This window comes from Electrona antarctica, assembly GCF_951216825.1.
Source record: "Electrona antarctica genome assembly, chromosome: 7".
NCBI lineage: Eukaryota > Metazoa > Chordata > Actinopteri > Myctophiformes > Myctophidae > Electrona > Electrona antarctica.
Window position 1 is genome coordinate 26,744,963 of NC_136812.1, and position 14,267 is coordinate 26,759,229.

At 45.4% G+C, this 14,267-nt stretch overlaps 1 protein-coding gene across 2 annotated transcripts in view; it reads left to right on the forward strand.

Moving 5' to 3' along the window:
* anos1b (anosmin 1b) overlaps window positions 1–14,267 on the forward strand; it is a 53,466-nt gene that overhangs the window by 23,582 nt on the left and 15,617 nt on the right. For both annotated transcript variants that reach the window (XM_079505005.1, XM_079505006.1), the window contains exons 3-7: window positions 3,154–3,216; window positions 4,002–4,209; window positions 6,449–6,633; window positions 9,816–9,945; window positions 14,137–14,230. In XM_079505005.1, coding sequence (XP_079361131.1) covers window positions 3,154–3,216; window positions 4,002–4,209; window positions 6,449–6,633; window positions 9,816–9,945; window positions 14,137–14,230 — 680 coding nt within the window. The remainder of the gene's footprint in view (window positions 1–3,153; window positions 3,217–4,001; window positions 4,210–6,448; window positions 6,634–9,815; window positions 9,946–14,136; window positions 14,231–14,267) is intronic.

Here is a 14,267-nt window from a genome sequence, read left to right on the forward strand (position 1 = left end):
TGTGTCTCTGTGCCTCATTAATTTATTCATTCATTCATTCTTATCTCCGTGGTCTTCATTCTAATCTCTGTATTTCTCTCCCCTTCCTCTCAACATTTCCTGTTGCTCTCCCACCTACTCTCCTCCTTTGCTCCCGCATTCTCTCCTTCCTGCATGTATCTCTTTTCTTTATCCATCTCTACCCCCTCCTCCTTCCATGATACTGTACATCCATCCACCTGTAGATCCTCCCCTTCCTCTATACTCTCATTCTTTAATCTGTTCTCTCTCTCCCAAGGAAGCCCTATTTCATACTTACAACAGTGTCATTCAAAATGACAGAAAATAGCCACTCTATACAGTATGTTCACAATGGTTCGTGACACCTGAATAAGGTGGAGAGCTGAGCCACCCAGCAGAGAGAGCAGGGGAGAGGAGAGGAGAAGAGAGCTGAGCCACCCAGCAGAGAGAGCAGGGTAGAGGAGAGGAGAGGAGAAGAGAGCTGAGCCGCCCAGCAGAGAGAGCAGGGGAGAGGAGAGGAGAGGAGAAGAGAGCTGAGCCACCCAGCAGAGAGAGCAGGGGAGAAGAGAGGAGAGGAGAAGAGAGCTGAGCCACCGAGCAGAGAGAGCAGGGGAGAGGAGAGGAGAAGAGAGCTGAGCCACCCAGCAGAGAGAGCAGGGGAGAGGAGAGGAGAAGAAAGCTGAGCCACCCAGCAGAAAGAGCAGGGGAGAGGAGAGGAGAGGAGAAGAGAGCTGAGCCACCCAGCAGAAAGAGCAGGGGAGAGGAGAGGAGAAGAGAGCTGAGCCACCCAGCAGAGAGAGCAGGGGAGAGGAGAGGAGAGGAGAGCTGAGCCACCCAGCAGAGAGAGCAGGGGAGAGGAGAGGAGAGGAGAGCTGAGCCACCCAGCAGAGAGAGCAGGGGAGAGGAGAGGAGAGGAGAAGAGAGCTGAGCCACCCATCAGAGAGAGCAGGGGAGAGGAGAGGAGAAGAGCGCTGAGCCACCCAGCAGAGAGAGCAGGGGAGAGGAGAGGAGAGGAGAGGAGAAGAGAGCTGAGCCACCCAGCAGAGAGAGGAGAGGAGAGGAGAGGAGAGGAGAGGAGAGGAGAGGAGAGGAGAGGAGAGGAGAGGAGAGGAGAGGAGAGGAGAGGAGAGGAGAGCCACCCAGCAGAAAGAGCAGGGGAGAGGAGAGGAGAAGAGAGCTGAGCCACCCAGCAGAGAGAGGAGAGGAGAGGAGAGGAGAGGAGAGGAGAGGAGAGGAGAGGAGAGGAGAGGAGAGGAGAGGAGAGGAGAGGAGAGGAGAGGAGAGGAGAGGAGAGGAGAGGAGAGGAGAGGAGAGCCACCCAGCAGAGAGGAGAGGAGAGGAGAGGAGAAGAGAGCTGAGCCACCCAGCAGAAAGAGCAGGGGAGAGGAGATGAGAAGAGAGCTAAGGAGAAGAGTAAATAGGGGAGGAGGGAGGGGAGAAAATAGAGAAGGGAGTGGTTAGGAGAGGAGAAGAGGGAAGGAGGGGAGCAGTGTGGAGGAGAAGAGAGGAGAGGGGAGAAAAAAACAAAGAACAGAGGTTCAAGAGGGCAAACGAGTGGAGAAAGAAGACTCCAAACATTTGGAATAGAGGAATGGATCAAAGTATCAGTGAAAGAGAGAGCGGGGGGGATAGAGGGGATCCCAGGAGGGGGTTGTACTGTACGGTATGATGGGGGCGTTTGGGGGGATTTGTGAGCATAGTTATTATAGCATCACACCATGAAGAGACCTCTGGGAGCTATCCCGCAGAAACACACACATCACACCTCAGGATTTGGTTACAATTGTGTGTGTGTGTGTGTGTGTGTGTGTGTGTGTGTGTGTGTGTGTGTGTGTGTGTGTGTGTGTGTGTGTGTGTGTGTGTGTGTGTGTGTGTGTGTGTGTGTGTGTGTGTGTGTGTGTGTGGTTGTGCTTGTGCGTGTACTGTACAGTGTAAAATTCACTGTGCTGTAGTATCTGCATGCCTTTCTCTTCTGACTACACGACTACATTCCTTCACACATGCGTCACATTATCTAGCAGAGGATCCCTCTGCCTCCAGTCCACACATGCTGAAATGGATTCCCTTCTCTGGGGGTCCACACCATGGGCATTAAACAACACTTTACTACTACTGGCATTCACAGGGAATGCAGTTCTGGGGTGCCAGACCATACACAGTAAAAATATCAGTGTTACTTTATCAATTTGTTACTCTGAGATTGTACACCAGATGGTCCATTTGGTAACATTTGTTACCAAATGGACACCGAGTTAAATGAACACTGAGTACTTTACCGTGCGGTTGCCAAATAGCTGTGGATGTTTAGAAGACGACTTCTCATCCAACAGTAACTGTTTGTTCTACAAGTGAAGGTCAGTCATTCAGTCAGTAGGAACCAGTGAGGTGGAATGAAGTGGAGAAACGATTGAACCCAGTGAGCCACACGTTGGGGTTGAGGGAGAGAGACAAACAGAGAGCAGGGGAGATAGCAACGGAGAGAGGAGGGGAGAGAGAGAAAAGACAGGGGAGAGAGTGGGAGAAGGGAAGAGAAAGACAGAGTGCAACGGAGAGAGATGGAGAGAGAGACAAAGAGAGGACAGGGAGAAAGAGAGAGTAGGGGGAAGGGACCCAGCAGTGGAGAGAGAGGGGGGGGGGGGAGAGGTGAAACCGCAATTTTTATATGTCGTCTGGTTTTAATTTAGAAAGAACCATCATTCACCAGTTCACTGAGGTGGCACACCAGATGAGTGTGGTTATGTGTGTGTGTGGTTATGTGTGTGTGTGTGTGTGTGTGTGTGTGTGTGTGTGTGTGTGTGTGTGTGTGTGTGTGTGTGTGTGTGTGTGTGTGTGTGTGTGTGTGTGTGTGTGTGTGTGTGTGTGTGTGTGTGTGTGTGTGTGTGTGTGTGTCTGTGCGTGCGTGCGAATATGAGTGTGTGTGCGTTTTTCCTTCAGTGTTAAAACTACTGCTTCTCTTTTATGTTTGATCGCATATCACTGTTTAGTCTCATGTCCATTTAATACCAGGCTACTGGGGATGTTGCTGATATGTAAATGCTGTTGTTTTATGTGCTGCTATGCTTCTGTACACTTAACATTTGTCACATGTAAGTAAAATCACAGTCGGTTTGTATTTTTTGATGGTTTCTTTCTATTTCTCTTGTTTGCCTGCAGTGTCTTCAACCATGCAAGGAATTGTGGGAAACCAGAAAGGTGCCGCTTTCAAAGTCCTGTGAGGTGAGACCAAGGAATGAGAGAGAGACAGAGAGAGAGAGAGAGAGAGAGAGAGAGAGAGAGAGGACAGAATGCGTGTCTGCCGGCATGTGTGTGTGTGTGTGTGTGTGTGTGTGTGTGTGTGTGTGTGTGTGTGTGTGTGTGTGTGTGTGTGTGTGTGTGTGTGTGTGTGTGTGTGTGTGTGTGTGTGTGTGTGTGTGTGTGTGTGTGTGTGTGTGTGTGTGTGTGTGTGTGTGTGTGTGTGTGTGTGTGTGTGTGTGTGTGTGTGTGTGTGTGTGTGTGTGGCCCCAAATGATTATTTTCAGAGCCGGTCCCTGTGGTTTTCAAACAGACCAGTTTTTCATCACAATAGCTGTAGTGAAAAGCCTGTTACTGACTGTAGTGGCTGACAGGCTGGCTGGGGGACTGACTGGCTGACAATTAAAATAAAGCCTGTGTTTACTGTACACTCAGTAGAGATGCACGCACGCACGCACGCACGCACGCAGGCACGCACGCACGCACGCACGCACGCACACACACACACACATACGCACGCACGCACGCACACACCGAGGATATAAAGAGGGAAGAGAAAGAGAGAGTGCAAAAAAGAGCAAGAGAAACAGAAAGACATAGCTCATGAGACAAGTCTCTGGGGTCAGTATAAATTATCTAGAGGAAACTGGCCTGGTATGTATATGTGTGTCTTTTACTTATGATTTCATTTATGTGTCAGCTGTGATAATACTTATTCTGTTCCCTGCCCTCTTTCTCTCCTTCTTATTTCATTTCATTCACCTCTTCAGAAGCAGACAGAGTGTGTGACCAGTAGGGATTTCTTGGCCTCCCTGAGGTCCTCACGCCAGGGGGACTGCCCTCCGCCCCAGCGAGCCACCGGCTTCGCTGCGGCCTGTGTAGAGAGCTGCTCATCGGACCAGCATTGTCCCGCCCCCAGGAAGTGCTGCTCCAATGGCTGTGGACACACTTGTCAAGCCCCAGCCAATCTCTACAAAGGTAAACGTCACTTCCCTGATCATCAATATGGACATGTACCTGTCACCACACCCCCGGAATGCGCTGTAAAACCATTTCAGTCAGTACAACTCAAGAATGGATGGAATATATATTTATTGAATATAAGATGAGCAATATATTTATTATGGTTTGGCGATGTATTGGATCTGCTTTTTAGGTACTCAGATCAAGCGCATCAGTCCCGACCATAGGGACTCTGAATCCCCCGTACCTAAACAGTAGATCCAAAACGACAGGTGGTAGCTGGGGTGGAGGTGGGTGAGCAGCAGGTTTGTATACAGCAGCACGCTGATACGCAGCAGCAAGGAAGGAAGCAGGAGGAGAAATGCAAACCTCTGGTTAAAGTAGCCGGTATGAAGATGGAGTGAGTGTGTGATTGGCTGAGTGAATCATGTGAATGAGAGCGTGATGCTGAGGCCAGCAACTGCACTGAGGTTCCCTGACTGAACTTGCTCTGCGCATGTCTATGACAGGCACATGCTCATTTGAATTCTATGTAGGAGTTTTCTTTTTAATTCTGCAATTATGAAGCATCGTTATTTTGCAATGTTGTGCAACCATTAAAAACGGTTACCAACATATTTTGTGAACAACCAAAAACTTTAACACAAGAACATTTATAACTCAAATTCTTCTTCCCTGCCACGTTTATGTAGCTTCTCTCTCTCTCTCTCTCTCTCTCTCTGTCTAAATCACTCACTCACTCTCTCTCTTACACACACGTGTACAGACATATCTAGTTGCAATTTCACGTTGAATGCAACTTACTAGGAGCCAAACTACCTAACCGTTATGTGCAGAACAGACCTCCCGGGGATAGTTTAATAGTTTAATTAAGGACCATACCGGCGGTCTGGCACGTTTAGCCCATTGACTTTACGCCGACCATTTTCCAAAGTATACTGTAACTTGTTTGATTTTTGAGGAAGCCACTGGATTCCATTCATTTCAGTGCAGTAAGAAAATCAACTTGCAGGGATTTGAAACTCACATGAGACGGGTAAATCAAACAGACAGAATTTCATTGTGTTATTTTTTGCCAGAGTTACGCTATCATTGTATTTAAATTCATCTTAAAGTGGCGATTTATTTGAAAAGACTATCCAAAAATAGTCACTGGAGACTTTAATCTACGAATAAATTGACCGCACAAAGATCTTTAGCCAAAATTCACTTTTTATTATAAACGGAAGTTTGTTAATGTTTTAAGGACTGTGGAGATAATATACTATCATATGCTAAATCTAACAGACTAACTAAAACACAACACCTAGAAGCTGTGCTGTCCTACACCCAACCAGATGAAAGTGGTCCTGACCTTTAGAGCCTTTTAAAGTGAAATAAAATAAAGCACCATGGTTAAAAAGCAACAAACCGCCTTTAAAACAGAAAACAGGTGGACATTTCGTCAGGAAGGCCCATCCTCTGGTCTGCTCATGGTAATCCGGCCATTAGACTTTGATATCTAATTTCCATCAACCGCGGAGGGGAAAACAACATGAACAGCCCTCCAACTCATAATTCCTAGTCAGAAACTGAGTTTCCTCAAAACTCCAACTTCTCCAAGATGTACTGTAGCATTGTGACATGACAGACACAAGAATAAACAAGAAATAACAATGTGTTTTTATACTTTCAATTTTCTTTTTATGCAAAGTCAGAAACTTCCCAGTTCCCAAAGGCAAGAATACACCATCTGTCTTTTAAGCAGTTCTTGTGCTGAAAACTACAGCAAGTGAATACTACTTTTCATCACTTGCATGACTCCCCATTTTTGTGGCAATTCAAATTTTCAGTGGAACATTCAGTTTTCTGCAACAAAAAACAAAGTCAGCCATTGTGGAATTGCGGCTTTCTGTGGAGCCCGGCCAAGCTCCTTTGATGCTGCTTCATGTTTATGTTTGAATAATGAATCGTGATTGACGTCTATAATGTAGAAGCAAGTTCATCATGCAGTATGTATATACAGTAGGCTATCTGCAAACCAGATGGAATCTGGCCACTGACAGCTAATCAGTAGTGATAATAATGAGGAATAATGAAGAATAAAACAATGAATGTATTTGTGTTCTAGTATATGTCATAGAATAGATTGTAAGCCCACAAACACACCAAAGTATACCCATCTGTGTCTCTTCCAACTTCCATGTCCCTTCACATTGTAGAAAAATATACAAAACACAAAATTGCTAAAGCTTGTGTTTCTATGCTTCTGCAGGCGTCCCTCTGAAGCCACGCAGAGAGATGACCTTCCAGGAGGACCCAGAGGGTCATGTGAAGGTGACGTGGGTGTCAAAGTTCAACGTGAGCGTGGAGCCTGTGGTTTACCTGCTGCAGTCCCGCTGGAACACAGGGATACACCCCAGTGAAGACCACGCCTCCCCGTGGACCACCGTTTCCATGGTAGAGTAATTAGCTAATTACCAGCATCCTTCAGCCTGATGTGTCTTTGTTAGTCAGTGTGTCTAACTACCAGCATCCTTCAGCCTGATGTGTCTTTGTTTAATCAGGGTGCGGATGGCAGGAAATGCCTGGTGATTAAATCGATAGTGAAACTCATGAAAAACTGAAACTTGTTGTTGAAAATCTATGCATGTAGAACACTTTTTCCCCAGCCAATATCTTTTACCGACATTGTTCTTGTGAAACACTTTTGTACTTAAATGAGTAAGATTTCTATTTCCATTTGGCCAGTTGAGGCATACTGTAGATTACCACATTTTTGATTGATTGATTGAATAGTTTATTAGACAGTATGTATAAACAGCGTAACAACAGAGTACAGTCAAACACTCAGTCCAAAAGGGATAGCACCAAAAAAAGGCACTAGCACTAGTCGACATTGCCACTGGCAGTCATCCTGTATAGTGTGGCTTCCCCCTTCCTGATTTGTGCATCTTTAACAAACTGCACACATATATAGGCCTAATAGGTAAACACTTGGCAAATATAGGCAAACATTTGCTTAGAATAGCCGAGCCGAACAAGCTCACAATGCATCATTGCGTGTTGAGCTTCTAGATGGGCTATTTTTGGCAAAGAGAGAAAAAAGGAGAGGGTCGGGTATAGAACCTTGGAGGACCACGGTCAATAGAGTATAGGGTTTAAGTGGTTAAATGGGCTCAGGACACGAGACATGGTTTACTTTTTGGCTCATGACTTATTTATACATGCAGTGCATTGTTCTTCTCTGATCTCTCTTCGAAACTGATGGATTTCTGTCATGTGTTGACATCATTGGTACTGTTGTTAATTGTAGTAAATAATGGATTCTCTCACGGAAAGGGATATGTTGTTCGTTTTTCTAGAATATTGAGGAACAGCAGGAGGCTGAGGGGATGCGAAGGGCCCTGTGGAGAAGCTGAAGTCAAACTATTTGTTTTGCAACCGGCGCTAATCACTGGAATTGTGCGTGATGGATATTAAATTATTTTCAGAGAAGTAACTCTCTGAAACTATACAGCAAAGTCAGGAGGGACTTTCACACACGGGTTTTGCTGTGTATCATGAAATAATTCATCATAACATAATGGGTGACCTTAAAATCCCTTTAACCACGGAACAGTGTCACAATATTCCCAACCTCTCATTATCATAACCTCTCTGAGCTCAGCAGTAGTGTCAAATGATGAAGCTACTCCCGCTCTCCCTCATGGAGATGGACACTTTGGTCTTCCAGCTCATCAGTCTGATGCCTAACTGTCTAAACCTCTCCGCCCTTATAGCCAGTCTGCCATCCTACGTGGGTGAAACGTGTGTGTATGTCTGTGTGGCTGCACGCACGCGCGTGTGTGAGGTTAGGTAAATAAGCAGCAGAGCTTAAAAAGGGTCCAGAGACAGCCACAGTCGTTCCACCAGCTGACTCCATACGACTGAACGCTCATTATGGTCTTACATAGATGGCAGTGTGTGTGTGTGTGTGTGTGTGTGTGTGTGTGTGTGTGTGTGTGTGTGTGTGTGTGTGTGTGTGTGTGTGTGTGTGTGTGTGTGTGTGTGTGTGTGTGTGTGTGTGTGTGTGTGTGTGTGTGTGTGTGTGTGTGTGTGTGTGTGTGTGTGTGTGTGTGTGGGTGGGTGGGTGTGTGCGAGGGACAGTATCAAGACTTTAAGGGATTATCTTTGCACTAACAGAGACGGTACATTCCTCATTCATTCATAAGAAACCTTCAACAACAGCTGAGGCATTTACTTTGTGTATGTGTATTTAGGTGGGTTTTTTGTGTGGCCCCCATGAATATTGCACATCAAAACATAGCAGTGCAGTGTCCAAGTTAGACTGGACTGCAAACTGTATACGACAGAATTATTTTCTAGTTCCTGTCCTGAAGAGGTTCCTTGAGTAACTACAAAGATTTGTCAAGATACATGTGTGTGTAATGTCATTAACACCTTAGATATGATTATGTCATTTCCTTGTCCTTTGGCCTTTCCAGCCCAAAAGTTAAACATTTATTTGGGACAGCCTACTTATCACTCCCACCAGATTTCATAAAAGTCCATGTTATGGTCTGCGGGCGGGGTGGAGCAAGAGCCGTCCAATGACACATTTAAGTCACTTCCCTTCTTACTGTGATGTCCTGAATGTCCTATGTTTACTGGTGCTAGATCGCACGAGAGTGTGTTGCTGGGAGAGAGAAAGATCCATAATAAAGTAGATTTTTCTCCTGAAGTGTCTCTCTGAAAAAAGCCATTTTAGTGTCAAAATGTCTGGAGTGTTTGGCTTGTGGCGATTGGGTTCAATATTTTATTTAGTTCAGTGATGGGGTAAAGAAGTTGTGTTCACGTTCACTTCTCCCATTGGATTCTGGTCTCCTAAAATGGCCACCTACTATTCATTGAGAATCCAAGTGGAAAAACACAACATTGACCTTGACCCCTGACCTTTGACCTTTTCAACACAAATAATAATAATTAATTTGTTACACTAGCAACCTGATGCTGCTTAACGATACATGGTTTCACACAGCTGGCAATTCCCAGTTCCAGGTTAGTAACCTGATATAGAAAACTAGCTGTTTTGAAAAGCATGGTTAGAGAGTAGACCATAGTGATCTAGAAATCCAACCCCAACAGTCTCTTTTATTTTTACTTTCCAACTTGGAGGGTTGTCTGTGTGAAATTTCCAAGTCAAAACCAGACAGCGTTTTGTAACATTGAAAAACGCTGTGTCAGCAATTCTGAAGAACTGGCAATGATTGTGTCTTGTTTTTATTGAAAATGAAAAATAAAATCACGATGATAGAATGATTTATTGTTAAAACCAGAGTAACTTATGGCACACTCAAATCATTTTATGGTAATGTTGTCAAATATTTTGGAATTAATTTGTTTCTCGGTCAGCTTTGTACTGGCCGAGTTCTTGACAAGTATCATTTCAGACTGTCCAAACAAAGCTACAGTTAAATTCGGGGGAAAATCAGATTTGATATGGTGAAGACAGAAAATGAAGTCATGTTCGTGACTTCCCTATGAAGTCCTCTTTATATTCTTTATAGTGTGTGTGTGTGTGTGTGTGTGTGTGTGTGTGTGTGTGTGTGTGTGTGTGTTTTGTGTGTGTTTTGTGTGCGTGTGTGCGTACGTGCATTTAGACCCTGTCAGAGCGTGTGGTTCTGTCAGAGCTGAGACCACAGCGCTGGTACCAGTTCAGAGTGGCTGCCATTAACAGCCACGGCAGCAGAGGCTTCACCACGCCTAGCAAACACTACATCTGCAATAGAGGTAAGGTTACACACACACACACACGCACGCATGCACGCACGCACACACTGGGTCACTATGTCTTCCATACACTGCATCTCCATTTATTTGTGTCTGTCTGTCTCTTCCTCTTAGTCCTGGCAGACGGTAATGGTTTCCCCTGCACTGTTTCTCAACCTGTCAGTGTATTTGAGGCTCTGCTGGTCTGTCCCCAGAAACTGAGCATCACCATGATAATGACTAACTGCTCTCCCTTTCCCAGCTCAGGAACACCTTACACCAACCCCCTCTCTGTTCCTCTTTGCTGGTGCATAATGTAAAGAGTAGACACCAAGGGGTTTTAAACTAACATACAGTCCATAAAACACAGTAAGGTGACAGAGCACACATGCACCGCACGCACACACATGCACACGCACACATACTTACATTCTGATACACTTGGTTGGGTGCCAAAGTTGAAACCCTGGTGTGGATGAGTTTATAGTGAGAGAGAGGCCCCTCACAGAGGAAAACACACACAACATACGCACACACATCACACACACGCACAGTTGTACGCACAGTTGCACACACAGTTGCACGCACGCACGCACACACACACACACACACACACACACACACACACACACACACACACACACACACACACACACACACACACACACACACACACACACACACACACACACACACACACACACACACACACACACACACACACACACACACACACACATTTATTTATACATACACGCACCCAGTAGGAGGTCTTTACTCTAATGCTTACCAGACTGAGGTCATACAGATCGTGTGCCAGGATTGGCTAGTGATATGAATCCCCTGCCAGGATTGGCTGGAGTGTGTCTGTATGTGAGTAATGACTCCAGGTTGGACAGAGCATTGGAAAAACTGTTCTTTATCAGTTCAACACTTATGTGAGATTATAGGGAGGCGTCTGAGACAGCATTTTCCACCACTATTAACATAACACCATATGATGGAATTCCTCTTAGACTAATGGTGTTACATCACTGGTTACATTGCAACCTGTTAGGTTACATTGAGACCGTTTCCTGTCACTCCTGGTGCAGGAGAAGCTATAACGGTTCATAAAGATTGTTTATGTTGCCTATCGATATTTTAATATATCAGTAAATATTGGCAAATGGCAATGAGTTATCAATCGCAACTAAATTAGAATGGTATACACATTGTAAACAAACCATGTTTGCTGGAACAGTTTCTTCTCGCCATGTTTCTTTATTTTGGTTTATTTAGCAGTGAATATTGCAATATTACCACTGTCTGTCACAGAGCTTTTAAAATGTTCCAGAACACTACGTGCGTTGGATTGGAAGATGAGATTGTAAATGCTTTGTATAATTTGCTCAATTTGAGTAAAATCAAGGTTTTCTTCAACTTGATTTGGACACCAGAGAATGTGCATACCAGTCTCAGTTCACCTTTTTGGGAGGGTGGCTGGAACAGTTTTTTCTCCTACGAGGGAAAAAAGGCAGAGTTTCATATTTTGGAAATTGGCAGTACTGGAATTTTGATATAATTATTTTTATTATCCACTTGAACCCTAGCATTCTTACTCTGGGGCGAACATTCAGTGAAAATGTGACACATTGTGGGCCTGTAGATCAGCTATTATTGGTGAAAATAATTATTGGTGTAGAAGGTATATAGGAAGTGGTTTAAGGCAAACCCTACTCCAGTACTGTAAAAAAATAATAATAATGTTTTGGGGCACTCAGGTGGTATAGGGGTGAAGTTCCTCTGCACAAATGTGGAGAATGGGGTTTGATTCCTCTACAGTTTTACATCACAATTGGGTGGGAAGCCGGCAGGGGAGGGTGGTCTCTGTCGACGCACTAGCGACTTCTCCAGGTTTTCCAGGCACCTGCTCAGCAGGGAGGAGTGTTCCTCTGCATGCATTATGCCCTGCCGGTGAAACTCATGTCATATCCATGTATATATTGGACTAGACCAACTTGTCCAACTTGAGACCCAATGTTTTTACATTTTGGGGGAAATTCCTTTTTGGGGATATTTCCCTTTTTGTGTGAAAGAAGAAAATATTGTCCTTGTGACCATTACCTCAGGTGAAGAAGTTTAAGTATCTCGGGGTCTTGTTCACGAGTGAGGGGAGGACGGAGAAGGAGATCAGCCGGAGAATCGGAGCGGCAGGGGCGGTATTGCAGTCGCTGTACCGCACTGTTGTGACGAAAAGAGAGTTGTGCCAGAAGGCAAAGCTCTCTATCTACCGAGCAATCTTCGTTCCTACTCTCACCTATGGTCATGAAGTGTGGGTCATGACCCAAAGAATAAGGTCGCGAATACAAGCGGCCGAAATGAGTTTTCTCCGACGGGTGGCTGGTATCTCCCTTAGAGATAGGGTGAGAAGTTCAGTCAAGCGGGAGAGACTCGGAGTAGAGCCGCTGCTCCTTCGCCTGGAAAGGAGCCAGCTTAGGTGGTTCGGGCATCTGGTTAGGATGCCTCTTGGGCGTCTTCCTAGGGAGGTCCTCGATGCAAGTCCCACTGGGAGGAGACCCCGGGGCAGACCAACGCGCAGATGGAGGGATTACATCGACTCACTGGCCTTTGGAATGTCTCGGGATCCCCCAGGAGGAAGTCACTAATGTTGCTCTGGAGAGGGAAGTCTGGAGCCTTCTGGTGGAGCTGTTGCCCCCGCGACCCGACTACGGATAAGCGGTTGAAGATGGATGGTCTGCAACCCCAAAATCGGTTATGAACATGTTTGGGTAAAACAAAAGTGGTGTACACTGTACACCCTCCCCAAGACCAACCATTAGGGGCTGGCACTGATAGGGGCTATACAAACTATGGGGGAATTGGCAACGATTAAAATTGGGACAAAATGAAAAAGCAACAAAAAAAGAACGTACGCGCACACACGCGCGCGCACACACGCACGCACGCACACACACACGTACGCGCACTGGGCGCACACACGCATACACTCTGGAACCCATTTGATCACTGTCAAATGGAGTCTCGTGTTTCCAGTTCATCAGTGTGATTAGTCAGGGGCTCGAGGTCAAGGGTCACCAATCAGGAAGCTGACAGATGAAAGCCACAACTCTTCCACCTTGACCTGCTGCTAATGACAGAGAGAGAAAATGACTTCTTCACTTATTAATGTTGTACATGAAATGTCTACATCAGGAGAACTCTGTTCGCCTTGATGCCTTCATGCCTGCCAGAGAACATCAACACATTAGCTGACAGAGTAGAGGGATGCAGAGAATTGTAGCCAGGTATTGTAGTGTACAAAATAATGATTGGCCACACACACACACACACACACACACACACACACACACACACACACACACACACACACACACACACACACACACACACACACACACACACACACACACACACACACACACACACACACACACACACACACACACACACACACACACACACACTCCTGTTGTCCTAAACACATTGTCTGCCCTTTGATCTCTGAATCGAAGGTCAACACAACACAGCCTGAGGCCTGTGGGAGTGGAGACCTGCTTGGTAGATGTAGTTTTAATCAGATACATTTTTTTTAATCGGACACAGAACCACGTTTTGTAGTTAGTTAATGAGATACAGATCCGCCGTTGAAAGACCGGTGACCTCCAGATTACATCTCAGAAGCAAACAAAGCGCTGTGCCGGGCTGCGGTTGGCGCTGTGGTAGCTACTGAAAAACAGCTCCGATATCCATCACCTTTGATGCTGTAAATCTAATTGGTGACATGGGGCTGAGTGAAGCTCAGAGGAAAATACATACATTAGGCATTGACACTGTTTACATTGGTACAGGTTACAAAAGCCTTGCTGATTGCTGTGATGATAAATTGAGTTGAGCTGTTTATTCCTCTGTGTCTGTAGAGTTTTAAACCACTGTTTAATGTCAATCGCCAGCCTTTTTAATGCTGCTTCATTCTGGACCAATACTCTGTAAATACTCAGCCTTAATGTAACTCTGAGAGTGTACAAGTGGACCCTTACGGGTCTACACTGTGGATTTTACTGTATAGACTCCATCTTATTGTCAGTGTCATTGACAGACAGAATGAAATACTGCAGCTTAATTCCAACCAAAACATGACCGGATGATGATATAGCTGGTGATCATTTCATTCTCCGTCTTCCATCGTTTTCTGTCTGTCTCTCTCATCAGATCCAGCCCCACCAGAGGCGCCACAGAACATCAGACTGACCAACCAAACTGTTGTGTGGCTGGAGTCAGGACCAGGGTCACAGTTTCCAGCAAAGTAATTATTCAATACTTGTTCATTCAGTTCCCATTAT